Source organism: Crocodylus porosus, unplaced genomic scaffold (assembly GCF_001723895.1).
Source record: "Crocodylus porosus isolate Cpor-Errol unplaced genomic scaffold, CroPor_comp1, whole genome shotgun sequence".
Classification (NCBI taxonomy): domain Eukaryota; kingdom Metazoa; phylum Chordata; order Crocodylia; family Crocodylidae; genus Crocodylus; species Crocodylus porosus.
This window is the reverse complement of record NW_017728886.1, coordinates 60,195,794-60,212,289: the sequence shown is the minus strand read 5'-3', so window position 1 is coordinate 60,212,289 and position 16,496 is coordinate 60,195,794. Positions and strand designations below refer to the sequence as shown.

At 48.0% G+C, this 16,496-nt stretch overlaps 2 protein-coding genes and 1 long non-coding RNA gene across 10 annotated transcripts in view; 2 read left to right on the top strand and 1 right to left on the bottom strand.

The window, feature by feature from the left end:
* LOC109310179 overlaps positions 1-3,355 on the bottom strand; it is a 12,962-nt gene extending 9,607 nt beyond the window's left edge. The window contains exon 1 of the long non-coding RNA XR_002101151.1: positions 3,267-3,355. This is a non-coding gene — a long non-coding RNA (uncharacterized LOC109310179). The remainder of the gene's footprint in view (positions 1-3,266) is intronic.
* Positions 1-9,413, top strand: part of LOC109310095 (homeobox protein Hox-A3) — an 18,124-nt gene extending 8,711 nt beyond the window's left edge. For 7 of the 8 annotated variants that reach the window (XM_019535092.1, XM_019535110.1, XM_019535127.1 and 4 more), the window contains 2 exons: positions 6,055-6,637; positions 8,176-9,413. In XM_019535092.1, coding sequence (XP_019390637.1) covers positions 6,172-6,637; positions 8,176-8,945 — 1,236 coding nt within the window. In that variant the 5' untranslated portion in view covers positions 6,055-6,171 and the 3' untranslated portion in view covers positions 8,946-9,413. Of the gene's footprint in view, positions 1-3,338; positions 3,422-6,054; positions 6,638-8,175 lie in introns of those variants that run through there. The other variant, XM_019535133.1, reaches the window with a different exon arrangement.
* Positions 9,414-10,166: 753 nt separating this feature from the next.
* Positions 10,167-16,474, top strand: LOC109310089 (homeobox protein Hox-A2). The gene is made up of 2 exons (XM_019535078.1): positions 10,167-14,508; positions 15,069-16,474. The coding sequence occupies exons 1-2, from the start codon at positions 14,127-14,129 to the stop codon at positions 15,806-15,808; spliced, it is 1,122 nt and encodes a 373-aa protein (XP_019390623.1). The 5' UTR covers positions 10,167-14,126; the 3' UTR covers positions 15,809-16,474.
* The last annotated feature ends 22 nt before the right edge of the window (positions 16,475-16,496 follow it).

The following is a 16,496-nucleotide window of genomic DNA, read 5'->3' as shown; positions in this document are numbered from 1 at the left end:
TATCTCTTGCAGGAGCAGTACCACTCTCCCTAAATTCTTCTCCCCAACCACCATGTCCTAACCTGCTCTACAGAGATCGGGTCGAAATGCGCCTTAAATTACGAAAAATTAAAGGGCTACTTGTGTTATAGAGGGGTGCATGTGTTGGGAGGAAATTACACCCACCAGTGGGTTCCAGCTTTGGGAAAGGTCAGAGTGCGGAGCTGTGATTTATGTTTCTAGTGAGCTGGGGCAGCGGGATTGTCTCGATGTTGCTGTCCCATTTTGTCCCAGATTGCTGAGCACTTGTAATTACTCAATTTATGAGCGGGTCAGGGGCAAAAAATAAAAAAATAAAAAAATCAGCCCTTTAGAAACAAAACGTTCTTTACTTGAACCAGAAAGGCCGGTTTAAAACTTCCATCCACTCCGAGCAAACGGAAACGGAGGGGGTTTTTTCTTCCTTTTTTTCCCCTGTTTTTTTTTTCTGTTTAGCTGCCAATGTATATCCTTAGCTCAGAGCTGGCCCAAAGAAATGCCGTTTTTCTCTCCCCTTCCACCATGAAACACGGCCTTCTTTATGGCAGATGCTGAAAGGAGAGCTCTTTCGCTCCCCACAGCGTGTTTAAAAGCTAAAAACTGCCTTCCCGTGTTTTAAATGGGCCAAAACGCGCCGTGCAAATAAAATGTAAGCTTTAATTGCAGCTCAATTACTTGTCATCGTTTCTTATGATTTATGACCCAGTTCGGGCGCATTTTGACCCAGTTAAAACACTCATAAATAAACCAGTCCCGCCGCAAAGGCTGCGGGGGCGCGGAGAGCTGAGTGGAGCAGGGCTATTCCGAGCCGCTTTATGCCTGTGTAAACCCCCCAGATGTCGAGTAAACACACAATGAAGTGTCAGCTGTGACTTTATGGCGCTCGATAATATACACCCCGGCACACATTTGAAACAGGTGTGTCCGCAAGATCTGCCGGGGCACTCCGTGGAGGGCGGCTAACGCCCCCGGTCAGCCCGGCCAGGACTTTGGGGTACACTTCTTTGGGAATTTCTTCCTCCTCTAGAGGAGGCAGAATGTGCTCCACTAGCCCCGAAGTGTTAATACATTAGCTATCCTGGGAGCTTCTGGTTCAGAGCAAGCCCGATAAAGATCTAGCTGGTCTCTCTTCCGCCCCGACTGACGACGTTCGCGCTGGTCGGGGCGCCCCGGAGAAAGCAGCCACGTCCTCGTCGCAGGACGCAGGGCAAATGCGTCCCGGGTCCGACTCCGAGCAGTTTGCTCGGCTCTTACCGCAGAGAGGAGCCGGCCCTCTCCTAGGGAGAGCTGCATCAGTTTCTCTTTGCGTGGACGCGGCGGTGGAAGGAGCTGCGCCTTTATAGGATGCATCGAATGACACCCGGCCGGGGGGGCAAAATAAGAATAAATCGCCGCCGTATTTTCAAATGACAGAGTTGGGTAGTGAGAACAAGAGGCGTCGTGCGAGGCGATTAGCGAGGGCTTTTCTGGCGAGGTCAAAGGCATCGAGGAAAATAGCTCAGTAATTCCAAGGGACCCAATGTGCGAATTGAAATACCTTGCAAAATCTGCGGCTTAAAGCCAGTATCTGCCCCCTCTTCCTCTCCCTTTCCCCTCCAAAAAAAAAGTTCCAGCCTCTCTGTATCTCTCGAGTCCGAGCTCGGCATGCCCCCATCTGAACGGCCGAGAGACGCTGAGCGGAGAGACTAGTGATCCAAAAGCGGCACCGACGCCCGAGCCCGCAGACCTCTGCCATCTCCCCAGTCCCCCCGCTTGCTCCAGGGGGGCTCTGGGGTTGCCTCTTGCTATTTTAGGCGGCCGCGGGGAGAAAGTCAAATCAGCAGTTTCCGAAGGAAGTGCGGGGTTGATTATTGACTAGAGAGGCTTTTCTTCCCCCGCACCCTCGGAGGGGCGGCTGGGAGCAAAATGCCTACGAGGGAATTTCTGCCTCTTCTCCCCTCCTACGCTGCCCGGCTTCCCCTTTCATGTGGTGCCATCGGTTGTGCCACACGGAGCAAGTGTTTTCTGTAGCAGCGCTCTGTTTACAGCTCGGGTGCATGAAGTCATAAATCTTGTATAGCTATAAATGACAAAAACCATTGGTATGCAGAAGAGGCCACCCTGGCCTTAGCCTGCTTCTTATTCTCACTTCTCCCTGGCTTTGTTCGTGCTTTAAGGTGACACCCTGCTCCCTGGCGGCTTCCACGCACTAGTTCTATATTTTTTTTATGCCTTAATTAACGAAGTAACGACAAATTTACGCCCGGTAATTATTCTAAATCTCCATTTAATGTGTTTCGCCCTCGCCGGCTACCTCCGGCTGCGGTACAGGCTTCAACTCGAAGCGCGGGGGGGTGGAAGCGAAAGGTTTGCCGGTGTGGCGGGGGTCACATTTTACTGCTGGGACACTTGGGTAATTAAAAACAAGACAAAACAAAACCAAACCCACTGACTCAGGCACAAGCTGCGTGCAGGCTGCATATGTGAGTACACACCCGCGCACGCACGTGCAGGGTGCATCTCCGAGGGGGGGGTGTACACACGCGAAGGGGAGAGGTGACTCTGAGCTGCTCTGTACGCGGGCACGGGACGGTGTGCAACTGTGTGTGGGGGGGGCATTTCTCTGCGTGTACATCCGTGTGTGTGTCCACATGTGTGCGTGGGGACACATCTGTGTGGACGTGTGTACCTTGCTCGGTGCGTGCATCTCTGTCTGTGTGTGTGTGTGTGTGCATGGTGGAGGGGAGGTTGCACACCTCTGTGTGTCTCTTTCTACATCTCCGCCTGTGTGTGTCCATGCGTGCGTGTGCACCTCTCCCCGCGCGCGTGTACTCACGCGCGCACCAGTTAATCATTAGCCCCTGTAATCATTCCCATCCTTCCCCCCGGAGCGGCGCGCGGGGGGCCGGCGGAGGCTGCGGCCCCAGGCTGGGCTGGGCTCGGGGCGGACTCGCTCCCACAACTTTTCGGCGCCCGGGAGCTGCCGGCAGCGGGCCGGGGCCGGGGCCGGGGCCGGCTCTCCCCCGGGCACCCCGTCCCCCGGCGCGGGGGGGCCGCCCTGACCCTTTGTGAGCGCCGTTTGTCTTCATTAGCATAATTTCCCCGGACTTCAGTGCCGGGCGGGCTGGGGGGAGGGGGGCGCTCCCTCTCCCTCCCTCCCTCGCTCCCTCCTCCCGCACTGCCTGCGCTCCCCCCGCCCTGCCCCGCTGCCCGCGCCCGCCGCCCGCCTTTCTCCCCCCAGCCGCGTGCAGTAGGCATAAGAAACATACCCGGGCTGCGCGGCACTGCGCGAGGGACGCCCTGCCAGCGCTGCCCCGGCCGGGGGAGCCGGGCGGATGCCTTGAGCCGCTGCGGAGCCGAAGGGACCGGGCTGGGGTCGCGCCGCACCGGAGCATGCTGCCCGCCCCGGCCGCCGGCCGCTAAGGTAAGGCTAGCAGGCCCCGGCCGCGCCGCGCCGCTCCCCGCCCGCCAGGCTGCGCGTCCCGGTGATTTATGACCGCGGACTTCAATCTCGGTTCAAGAAGAGTTCACACGCCCGAGCTTCCTCCCAGGCAGTGACGGATCCCCTCGCCCCGCGAGCCCAGGCAGCCGCTCCCCCTGCCCTCAGCTCTGCTTTATCTGGCGGGCCATCTCGAGGGGGGCCGCCTGCCTCTGCCTGCCGCCGAGGGGCCGGGGGCTGGGGGGGATCAGCTCCCTGGGGCGAGGGGGGCGATGGGGAGCAGGGGGGGCTGCCCGAGGAGGCGCCTCTCCTTCCTGACCCCTGTCCCTCCGGGGATGTTCGCACGGCTCCGGGGGAAGGAGCAATGTTGGCCCTGCGCAAATTGGGGGGCGGATTTTGCACCCCCAGGTGCGTCCCATCCAGGTTGGGGCAGCCCTTTGTCTTCCGTGGGGAAGAGGGCAGCGCTGGCAGGGCACCGGGTCTGCTGCAAACTTCTCCCCCCTCCTGCCCCGGGCTTTTCTTGAAAACACGGGCCACGCCGCCCCCGGCCGCAGCACGGCCTGGCCTCTCCTCCCTTGCTTTGCACCGCGGGTACCCCCAACTCAAGTTGTCTTTTCTTTTAGCTCCTGGGGTGCGGTTGCCTCGGCCGCAACCTGGTTTTCCCCTCAGCAGAACCCGCCCGTGGCAGCCAAGTGACTGCAACAAACTTTAACTTGCCCAAGAGCCTGGGGGACGTCTGCGGTGACCCTTGCTGGGAGGGTGGGGAGTGCAGTCCCTGTTACTTCTTCATCCCCGGGCTCTTTCTCTCCTCTTGCGATGTCCAGTCCTCTGGATCTCCAGGAAACGCAATGAAAAATACGCCAGGGCCTAAGAAGAGCGGAGGCAGGCTATGGGAATTAATTGTGCATGTTTTACAGGTCTCCACTAGTTTATTAGTTCAAACGGATCCAGAGGGTTTGATTGCTAACAATAGAAACGGAACCGCTCTGCCTGGAAAGTTATTTCTTTCATTTGCTTTAACTGTAACGAAGGGCCGGGCCATTGTTTTCTAAGAAACTTGTAAAACTTGTAGTGTATTTCTGTGGGATGTACTGGGGAACGTTCCCACAGGCGTCTGAGATTGCTAGATGCCTTGAGAAAGAAAATAGCAGGCCGCACAGGAGTAAGAGACATTAAGGGGAACTGTTTTGACCTGGGTAGACGAAGCTGTTTGTCAGCAGTGGGGCAAGAGAGGGTGGGGAAGGGATTGTAATTTCGGAGAACAATGTGTGCTCGAAGTCCTAGATTGGAGATAACATTCAGCTCTCCTCTCTTCTTACTGAGGACACATCTTTAACTGGTTATTTTCAGACAGGTAAACAGTGTGAGTTAAGAAAAACCGATTCGCCCGGTCTGTAGGAGCATTCTGTGGTTTGTGTGTCCATCTTCTCTCCCCAGCCAAATGACCCCCATACATCAAATTACATAGCAGTTGCAAAGACAGAACCTATTATCGCTAAGTTGGAAGGAAAGTTCAAGCCGTGGTCATGGAGATGAACACTGTTTTTTTCTGGTTCCTAGTGGGTCCCCGTCTCGTCCCCCTCAAATCTGCCCGGTTTTAACTGGTAGAATTTGGTAGTTTCTGTGAAAAAGTAACACCTTAAAAACAACCAGAAAGAGTCTCTCGATCCCTTTCTGGATTTGATGAGCTCTTTCTTATATCTCTTGGTTCCTAGAGAAAAACAGACCGTGTCTGGACTGTTTCGAGGTGGAAGTAACATAGGGATAGAAATTCCAGAAGAGCGAGCACCCCGTCGCTGGAGAATAATCCCCCTTTAGGACCAGCCAGATCCCAGTTTCCAAATTATCCCGTGTGCTAATTTAGCATCTTTAATCCCAGAGTAAATCCGCTACAGTTAAAAACTGGTTTATATGGGTGAGGTGGGCCGGTGTTAACATCCGAATATCAACATCTCATTGGTAGCTGCTTAACCCGCAATGTGCTTCGAGCGAACGTGTGTCCGCTCGCTTTGTTGGTACCACGCGTTCTGTGCACACGCACCGGGTGTCCCTCGGACTCGGTGTGCTATGTTAAGCTCCTCAAATGACACTGCTTGGATCACTGTTTTCCCTCTGTGACCAAGGGGACTGCACTCTGAAAGCAAAAGGGCCTCATTGCTCAGATGAACCGTAATAGAAATACTACAAATAACTCCCCCCACTCCCCCCGGGTCCTGGGGAGAGGATTCCCACAGCCGTGAACTGGAAGGAGGGAACCCACCCCCTGTTGTAACCTGCACCTTTCCCTTGATCCGCCTTATCTCGAAGCGCTGTATTTAAATAACCTCTCTGGTTCCTCGGGTGATAAAACGATAAAACAATCCGCGGTGTTTAAAATAAATAAATAACAAAAGAAGAAACCCTAGAAAGCCCCTCTCCTGGTGCAGCAAACCACATATTTGTAGCTGCCAAGAAATCCAGGCAGCCTTTCTATCGAAATTCTCTCCGCCTAAGGCCAAGTCATGCTGCTAAATATTGCTGACCACTTTTTCTTTTATGGCTTTCATGTCACTTAGCTATTGAAAGTAAGATGGATTTGTACTATTTCTTCACTCTAGTGTGCTTTCCATACACCCTAGGTCTACCCGGAGAGGCCATTGGAGGAAGAACGTCACGTGACAGAGGGGTGCCAATGTTATTCTTTAAGGGTGTCAAGACCCTGTCAGTTTGTGAAATAAATATTGGGAAACAACGAAATGCAAAAAGCGACCTACTACGACAGCTCTGCAATCTATGGTGGCTACCCCTACCAAGGAGCAAATGGTTTCACTTATAATGCTAGTCAGCAGCAATATCCTCCGTCTTCATCACGTGTGGAAACTGAATACCATCGACCTGCCTGCTCTTTGCAGTCACCTGGCAGTACTGTGTCCCACCATAAGGCCAATGAAATCAATGAGAGTTGTATGAGGACCATCACCAGCCAGCCCATTCAGCCCCCAGTTATTTCAGAGCAGCAGCAGCAGCAGCCTCCAGCCCAACAAGCACCGCCACCACCTCCGCCCTCTGTCTCACCACCTCAAAATGCCAGCAGCAATTCTGCCCCAGCCAATACTTCCAAGAGCCCGATCATTAACTCGCCCACCATGTCCAAACAGATATTCCCATGGATGAAAGAGTCTCGGCAAAATACAAAGCAGAAAAACAGCAGTTCCAGTTCAGGTATGAAATGCGCTTACATTATGAGTGACTGGCTTATGCTGGCAAGGTAAATTGTAGCGTCATTTTTTTTCCATTTTGTTTATAATCTTATTTCCAATATAACTTCCTAACTGGGTGTCTTCTAGAAAACGTATTGAATTGCTTAAAAGTGAGCTTGACAAAGCAATGAACTCAGCCCTGCAAATGAATTCCAGCTTCTTTTCCAAGCCCTTCTTCCTGGTGTCTGAGGGAGCTACACACTTCTGAAGTCTATAATATTCCATCAGTAGTGCCTCCCTTCCATTAGATTATGTCAATATACAGAGGCCCAGGCCTTTAGCCAGAGGCAGGTCCTGAGTATTTTGTTGGCACAGTGTTATTATATTAATAAGACACTGACCTATCCCTGCTGAAGTGTAATACGAATAAAATAGCTCATAATCATCTCCAGTCAGGATCAATGCTTTACTTATATTCAGAACCCAGTCTTATTTTAGCAGATGGGTTGGCAAAGTTACAAGTCTGGTAAACAAAGATCAGTTCCGAGTACAATAAAGTCAGGTCCATCAAATATTATTTGAGGGATAATCATGTATCTCAACACTGTTATTATGTAAGGGAAGACAAATAGATGATAGGAGTGTGAGGGTCAATCCCTAGGCATTCTATTTATATTAACTGCTTCCTCCCTTTTTAGTGTCCCCTAGAAATGGATTCCAAACACTTTGGGATGTAATCTTTAATGTATTTCCTAAACTTGGATAATCTTACATTTTACTATTTGGCACTTACATGTAAAATCTTACATTTTACTGTTTTAAATCATGTATGATTTAAAAAAGCAATATGTTTATGTGTGTATGTATATACAAACTAGGTAGATATGTGTGTGTGCATATGTGCACACATATACACATATATGTGTACATAGTTTGTATATAAGGTGCATATATTAATGTATATGCATACATACATATTCACATATATGAAGGTCTGTGTATATATATACCATATATGCTATAGCATTTTGATCTTATACTTGTTGTGTATATTGCATACATGATATATGCATGCGTACGTATAAGGTCCCTGTTTGTATGTTCAGGTTCTCAAAGCAATCCAGGGGATTTGGGCCCCTATTTTCCAAGAAAGGAAAGTATCTAAATCCCCTAGCCTGTTTTGAAACCAGTACGTGCCTTATGTAAAGAACAGCCAGATGTGTGCATGAAGAATTCCTGCTACTCGCTTTTTTTGCATCTTCTTGTCTTGTATAAATGTTATTTCAGGGAAATTATGGTATTTGCTGTTGTTGTTAATGGAGGCAGCTATAGTCATGGAGTGCCACTTCCATGGTGAGGGGAAATCATCGTGAGATAGTTAAGGCTTGTATTTCCGTATGTTTTAGCTCTAGAATGATTTATTCGACCGGGATATTCTTAGGCCAGCTAGCCGGAATCTCCAGACACCACTCCTAGCCATGGTGTCTGGACAGGCATTGTTTCTGGTCGCTGTGTTCAGGTTCCACCATGCTTATTGTATTCTTTGTGTGATTTACATAGGTGAGAGTTGCGCTGGTGATAAAAGCCCTCCAGGGCAAGCCTCCTCTAAAAGAGCACGCACAGCTTACACAAGTGCCCAGCTGGTAGAACTGGAAAAGGAGTTCCACTTCAATAGATATCTGTGCAGGCCACGAAGGGTAGAGATGGCTAATTTGCTCAATCTCACAGAGAGACAGATCAAAATATGGTTTCAAAACCGCAGAATGAAATACAAAAAGGATCAAAAGGGAAAGGGCATGATGACCTCTTCAGGAGGACAGTCCCCAAGCAGAAGTCCTGTACCTCCCGCTGCTGGGGGGTATCTAAACTCTATGCATTCTTTAGTAAACAGTGTTCCCTACGAGCCCCAGTCGCCTCCATCATTTAACAAGCCTCATCAAAACACCTATGGCATCCCTGCATCATATCCGACTCCTCTCAATAATTGCCCGCCTCCTCAAAAGAGATACACGGGGACAGCAGCGGTTACTCCTGAATATGATACTCATCCTCTTCAAGGCAACGGTTATGGGAATCCACATATACAGGGAAGCCCCGTCTATGTGGGGGGCAACTATGTGGAGACCATGACAAATACTGGCCCTTCCATCTTTGGTCTAACTCATCTCCCTCATCCTTCCTCTGCCAACATGGACTACAGTGGGGCTGGCCCAATGACCAACAATCACCACCATGGACCTTGTGATCCACACCCAACATACACAGACCTTACTTCTCACCATCCTTCTCAGGGAAGAATTCAGGAAGCGCCCAAACTCACGCATCTGTAATAGACAGGAGTTACTGAGTGAAACGTGGAGTCCCCCAACTTTTTTAAAGTACTTTCCGTCCCTCCAGGCCCTCCCCCTTTTGTTTTGTTTTGGTTTTTTGTTTGGGTTTGTTTTGTTTCCTTTGGTAAAAGCGTTTTCTAGTTTCTGTGACGTAGCAATATTTGTTGCTTGAATTGCTCTATAGTTTCAATAGTGAATATTTATCTTCTTGAACTGTAGCCTTGTGTCTCGCTTTGGGAGTATACATAGGCTTTATACTTTACCTTCTACACTTTTATCAAAACAGGGTATATGAACAAATTTTCTATACAAATGATTCTGAAATGTGAATTTGTTCGTACATGATTGATCCCGCGGGGAAGCAATTTTTTTTATTGCACTTCTTTTAAATAGCGAGAAAGACATCAAAGGCGCTTGAACAGGGATTCCCTGGACAATTATTAATACGTGTAAGTCTTTCAATGTGTGTATGCTGGTGAACATTCAGATTTATTTATATTTTTTTTGCAAACATTGAATAATCTAAGTGTTTAAAATTTTATTTATCCCCATCTGTTCATATTTATATATATATTAAAAAAATTCTGTACCCTGAATATTCAGGAGGCCGTATGTTAGATGGCATATTGGCACACGTAGGAAATATCGTTTGGAAGGAAACTCTAAGTCCTTTATGAAAAAGTAAATATAATGATGCAATAAGATCTGGGAGGAAAAAAAAGAGACATAGATCACAATTTGAATAATTAATGCTTTGTAACATCCAGCAAAACGGCAAATGTGTAAACCTGAAAACACTAGATTTGTTTTGAAAGTTATACATTCCTTGCTGCTCACGTTCTGAAAAAAATAAAGTTTTTATTCTGAATAACAAAGAGTTAAGAAAATATTATTTGCTTAAAAAAAAAAAAAAAAAGCCGCACATCATGTGACGAGGAAGCCACCGGGTCTCTACATACACGAGATTCCCATAGCCCAGCCCAAGGACCCTCTAGCTTCTGCGATTTTGCTTATCAGGGTTTAAAACCTGCTGTGTAGCGGTAAATCCCAATGTGTCTTATGAGCTGTGACAGCTCCGGCGTTGAAAATATCACGGATGGCAGCGATCCGCCTTTTGTGTCCGCAGCAGTAGGTGCTGAGCTGCGCGGCGGCGGCGGGGTGACTCGTGTCTGAGCCGGGCAGAAACAAAGCCAGCAGCAATGCCCCGCACAGCGCTCAGGTGCCCGGGCTGCGGCTGGGCTCGGGAGCCTGCTCCCTGCTCTCTCGCCTCTCGCCATGTTGGACCCTCGGTTTTTCCTTCCCCCCGAGGGAGCCCACTCTTCCCCAGCCTTCCCATGGAAAGGCCCCTTCCGCCTCTGCACTGGGGGCCTGGGCAAAGCAGGGAGCTTTCTACTCCCACACTTTTTCCTCCCACGCTGGAAAGAGACAAGCCGGGGACTGTTACTTTGTGCGGGGAAGAGGGAGGGGACCAAGTGAAGACAAACAGAGCCGAGAATAAAATAATGTGCCATTATAATTGGCTGGCACGAATTCGGAAGGGAGAGGGGGACGGTGCGGAGCACCATCAATCACCCCAGCCTTGGAGAAGCAGCCCTCAAAGAGCTACTGCGGCTTGTTTACACTGACTCGGGAGCAACCCTGGTAGCCCAGGCCCGTCATCAAGATCCCAAATGTGGCTGGGAATATTTAAAATGAACACATCCGTCTCGTATAGTCCCCTCTCCTTCTTTACTAAAATGACCTGATTTTTGTATTTTTCCCCCCATTTTTGCTATTCTGACTTCCTTCTCCGCTCTACCTCCTCCCCTTTCTGGACCCGATGGGGGAGGGGATGAGGGAGCTCGCTAGCTTTCCAATAATAAAAGAAAAGAAAGCAATGTTTCAGAATATTTGCTTTCCGAATGGCTTTGGACAACAGCCTTTCCAAAAATAGCTCCCACTGCAAGGACAATCCGAAGGGGATCTCTATAAAGTACAACCCAGAGAAGAGACTTCACGTATTCAAATCAGGTATTTTTTTTTGCAAACCTCCCAAACGTCCACAGTTTTTAATTTCAAGTTTGAGAGCTGAAACTAGAATGGACCCTAAGAGACGAGGGTGAAATATGGGTATATGTATGTGTACAAAGACATACTCATATACCGCAAAGATAGTAACCTACGCTGTTCACCATCTGTATCTTTTAGTGCACAGCAAAAAAATGTCGCCATTTTGGTCTCTCAGAAATATTATGAATCTTTAGTCTTTATCTTGTTCCGAGATCCATCCTTGCTTGATGCTGAAACGACTCTAATGCAGCCATGCATCTGCATAGAGCTCTTCTGCATAAATATATATAACACTGGGAGCCACAGAAAGGGATTTTGTATATTATACAGATTTATTTTGTACACGGAGATACTTCAAACGGAAAGAGGCTGGCTACCGTCTGATATCGGTGATTGAATTGCAATTAATGATTAATACAGACCAACGACTGACTATTAATTTTGACACAGGAAAAAAGAATCTTTTGGCAACTGATAAAAGATTATAGGCGACATTTTCCTCGTTTAAAACCAGCGCCCTCCCCCACCCCTTGTTGTAAACCGGTTAAATAAAATCAAAGGAAATGATAGAAATCTTAACGTGTCGCTGCTTCAGCACAGAAAACTAAGTTCATGCTAAAAAAAGAGAGAGGATTTCCCATTCCCCTTCCACTCTTTCGGAAGTTCAGTGATTTTCCCCAGCTTTCCAGCAAAGATAGGATGCAATTTTTAAATCTCTCCATTGCAAACAACGTTCTGGAGTTTAAAAGACTGCTGCCGGCTAAAACCCATTGCTACAAGCATAGCAGTTGGTTTTTACAAGATTTCGGCGTTTCCCGTCCATAGAAAGGTCTCTTCCAGGTGGTTTTTGTATTAGATCGGCCACCAGGAAAAATGTGCAGAATACGTCCACCCACACAGGTTTTACTCACAAAGCCTTGTTACACTCCAAGCCTCTCCCTTTCAGCCTACTGTTAATCCCAATATTATCCTCCTACTGGGAATCGCAACGTTTTCAAGTGAAAGTAGATCCAAAGTTGGCATCATTAAGGTAAAACCGGGTTGCACTGGTCGCACAGCCCTGAGAAGCCTGTGAAAGCACATTTTACAAGCAGCCCTTTTCCCTGTTTACTTGCGTTTCTTGCTCTCCCGCTTTTCTCGGCCACATTTGATCTTGGAAAGAGCAAGAAGCTTTAAATGTGGTCATAAGGGCCAGTAGCTGTCAAACCTTTTGGCGGACAAGATTGATCGCGCGCAGGCATCACCAGAGCTTTGTTTGGAGTAAAAGCAAGAAAATTAAACCCCTTGCATTTTCCAACAGCATCTATATTTGTAAGGCAGCCCCTTTTTAGGGATTAAATGACAAGTCTCGATCTATATTTTATTTAAACAAGCAACCCAGGGAAAAAAAAAAGAACGACTTAACAATATCCCAACCCCTCCCCCCTCCCAGTCCCTTCCAGCTTGTGGGTTTATTAAGCGAAAACCTAGGATTTTGGATCAACATTGTACAGACTGGAGCTCTACTGATCGGTTTATTATTTTAGCCACTTACAAAGATTCTCGTGATGGCTGGAACAGTAAAGGCAAGCCCAAGCCCCCGCCGTGCTCTGTGGGCTACATAAGAATACACACACACACACACACACACACATATATATTTTTTACAAGGCACAGATCTTCCAGTTTTCATCTTGAATACAAATAACGACAGGAAACGCAGTCCCTGGCTTGGGCTCTGAGCAAAGGAGAACTTCAGACGTGTCCAATGCAGTGCTATCATCATCATCATCATCATCATCATCCTAATTATTATTATCCGCTCTCTTCTCGTAATCATTTTCATCGCTCTTCTGGATTTGCTTGAGAAAAAAAAGCTTGTGCCAGACCAGAGCATGTAATCAGTCCAGTAAGTGGCACATTGAAACGACTGCGAACAGAGCCAATGCTCCCGGAGCGTGTACAGTTATTCACATTACAATCCTGCTAGCATTTTTTTCCTTGCCTACCACATTAAAAAAAAAAAAAAAAAAAAAAAAAAGACATTCAGACACTCGTCTCCAGTACATTTCCTTGGAATCGAAAATACTCACCAGACCCAGTTTACTACGGTTATTAAGCAAAATAGGTCAGCGGTCGCGAATCTAGCTAATGCCCTGGAGTTTGTGGGAAAAAAAAATAATTCACAGCGCATATACTTCTGTGTATTTATATAATCTGTATTTTGTTTTTTACGGTCCACTCCTGTGAAGTCAACTGCAGTGGGAAGGCAGGAACCAGAAAGCTCCTTTCTAGCTTAGTCTTCCCATAAGGAGCGAGGCTGCAAAGGAAAAATCCAGCTAAACAATGGGATCGGAGATCGGCGGTCAATTGTTCTCCATACTGTACAGCCAATTAAAAAAAAAAAAAGACGAGAAAAGAGGCCAACTCGGGAGCAAGACACTAGTTTCGAGGAAGTGCTATTCCCCAGGAAAAAAGGAGGGCTCTCTGCCTGCGAGTCCTGCCTGGGTGCAACTTCTTATGTGGGGGCCCGGCGGTGTCAAAACTTTGAAGATTAATGGATTACTTTGTTAATGACTCAAGGCGTCAGATTGAGGTGCTTAAATGATTTGTGAGGTGCAAAGCGTTTTCCTGACAGTCCCAAACAATGAGAAGGAGTGTGCGGGAGGAGGCGGGGGGGGGGGCACACGGCAGTCTGCAGGACAAGCCACCGGCACACACCAACCCGCGCACCCCACGCCGAGCCCTTCGCTCGGGGACGCCAAGGGGAGCACTCCAGGTCTAGGATTTCCCCCCTAAAAAAGTGTAAATAAAGCCTTTCTGGCCCCCAATGAGGCGTTCCTTCCCGACTTTTTTGGATCAATCAAACAGACAGTGGCTTCTTTTGATTAAAGCCCAAATTGTCATTGGGCAGAGGCAATCATGTGACAGCCAATTCGGTCCAATTTCAACCTTGTCTCCATGAATTCAATAGTTTAATAGTAGCACGGTCCCCATACGGCTGTAATCAGTGAATTAGAAAAAAAACACCCCACCAGCGATCTTCTATGATCTATTTTTTCTTCTCTCTCTCCTTTCGCCCGGGCCTTCCCCCCCAACAGCCCCCGAAATCAGAGGGAACTTTTTCTCCAAGGGGGCTGCGAGTTGAAGGCCATGAATTTCGAATTTGAGCGAGAGATTGGTTTTATCAATAGTCAGCCATCGCTTGCTGAGTGCCTGACATCTTTTCCCCCTGTCGGTGATACATTTCAAAGTTCATCAATCAAGAACTCGACGCTTTCACACTCGACACTGATTCCTCCTCCTTTTGAGCAGACCATCCCCAGCCTGAACCCAGGCAGCCACCCTCGCCACGGCAGCAGCAGCCGCCCCAGGCAGAGCCCCAATGGCAGCAGCAGCAGCCCGGTGCCAACGGGCGCCCTGCAGCCTCCGGAGTACCCCTGGATGAAAGAGAAAAAAGCCTCCAAGAAAACTGCCCTCCCGCTCGCCACGGCCTCAGCCTCCGCCACTGGACCAGCCTGCCTGAGCCACAAAGGTCAGTTCAAAGACTTTCCCTCTGGATCTGCTGGATTTTCCCCAGCTGAACTGGGAGGCACTGGAAATGGGTTGGCGGAGGAGGAGGGAAGGCGCTGGCGGGCTCCACCGTGCTCTGAAGCCCCCCAACTTTCCCCAACTTGTGTAATGCGGGATGATTTATTTGAGTTGGAGCTGACCTCCCCTTGTCTTGCTGTCCTAGAGTTAGGATATTTGACAGTAATGAAGAGTGATAGATTGCTCTTGCTCAGCTAAGCAGCTGATGCATTAATTATAAATTGTAGTATGGCTAATATAAAGTTTGCTCTGGTGTGGGGAGGTCTGGGAGCGAGGTGCGATGATTTTATTGAAGGGGAAAGGGATCCACAGCACCGGGCGCACAGGAGAGCAACACAATGGGTTTACTGCATCCAAGGGCGGCCATTTTGTTGCAGTTGATATTTTATGCTATATATACCTATATATTTCCCCCCTCGCGGAGTGGAGGGCGCCTGGGGGTTGCGATCCAGCCCGTGCATTTATCTGGCGTTGTTTGTTTGCCTGTGTGCTTGCTTTTTGCAGACTCCCTTGAAATCCCCGATAGTGGGAACGGTGGCTCCAGGAGGCTGAGGACGGCTTACACCAACACCCAGCTCTTGGAGCTGGAAAAAGAATTTCATTTCAACAAGTATCTCTGCAGACCGAGGAGAGTCGAGATTGCAGCCTTGCTGGATTTGACTGAGAGACAAGTCAAAGTCTGGTTCCAGAACAGGAGGATGAAGCACAAGAGACAGACCCAGTGTAAGGAGAACCAAAACAGTGAGGGGAAATTTAAGAGTTTAGAGGACACCGAGAAAGCAGAAGAGGAAGAGGAGAAATCCCTCTTTGAACAAGCCCTCAATAATGTCTCAGGGGCTCTTTTGGAAAGGGAAGGTTACACTTTTCAGCAAAATGCACTATCTCAACAGCAGGCTCAGAATGTACACAATGGAGAGTCCCAAAGTTTCCCAGTTTCGCCTTTAACAAGCAATGAGAAAAATCTGAAACATTTTCAGCATCAGTCACCCACTGTTCAGAACTGCCTATCAACAATGGCCCAGAACTGTGCAGCTGGCCTGAACAATGACAGTCCTGAGGCCCTGGATGTCCCTTCTTTACAGGACTTTAACGTTTTCTCCACAGATTCATGCCTACAGCTTTCAGATGCAGTTTCCCCCAGTTTGCCAGGATCTCTGGACAGTCCTGTAGATATCTCTGCTGACAGTTTTGACTTTTTTACGGACACACTCACCACAATTGACTTGCAGCACCTGAATTACTGAGAAAAGTCAAGACCTCCTCTCGCCAAGGGTTCTGCCTTCCTTTTTGAAATGACTTAATTTTATTTTCCTTTTTCCTGGTCAGTATTTTCTGTTTCTTAATTCCCTTTGCTGTGTCGGAGAGCCATTTTACCGTTTCTTACGGAGTTTTAGTTGTGTTCAGTTTAACCTAGCCACATCCTAGGTCCTTCTATGAAAGCAATATCTGAGGCCTGTAAGAAAGTGATCATATAGAATTGTATCGTCACTTTCTTTTTATTTTTGTATTGCATTAGGATGCGTTGTCATAAGTATTTTTGGTAGAATAAATTCTTGTTTGCTACAAGTAGCTTTCTCTTTTTCTTCCACCCTCTCTCTCCCTCACCACTGGTAATCTAACGGGTCTGCTGCTGCTGCTTTTTTTCCTCCTCCCTCTCCTAATTTAACTTCGGAAATAAAATTAAACAATCCGCTCACAACCTCTCTCCTTTTGGTAACGTGACATATTTATTAGAGAGAAAAAAGCACATTCCAATTCTTTATTGAAAGGATTCTTACAAGCAATAATAATTATTAGTATAAAGCCTGCGCTCAAAGCTTACACGATTTCTTCCTTTTAACCTGGGCATATATCGAAGAGCTTCTATTATCTGCGTGTGAATACAAATTTCGGGTTTTCTAAACTGTAACAGAACAAAAACCAAAACCAAAA

Excerpts from the sequence above, each read along its gene's own strand:
- LOC109310089 (XM_019535078.1), top strand. The coding sequence starts at position 14,127 with ATGAATTTCGAATTTGAGCGAGAGATTGGTTTTATCAATAGTCAGCCA. Across the intron at positions 14,509-15,068 it reads AGCCTGCCTGAGCCACAAAG|ACTCCCTTGAAATCCCCGAT; the intron begins GTCAGTTCAAAG and ends TGCTTTTTGCAG.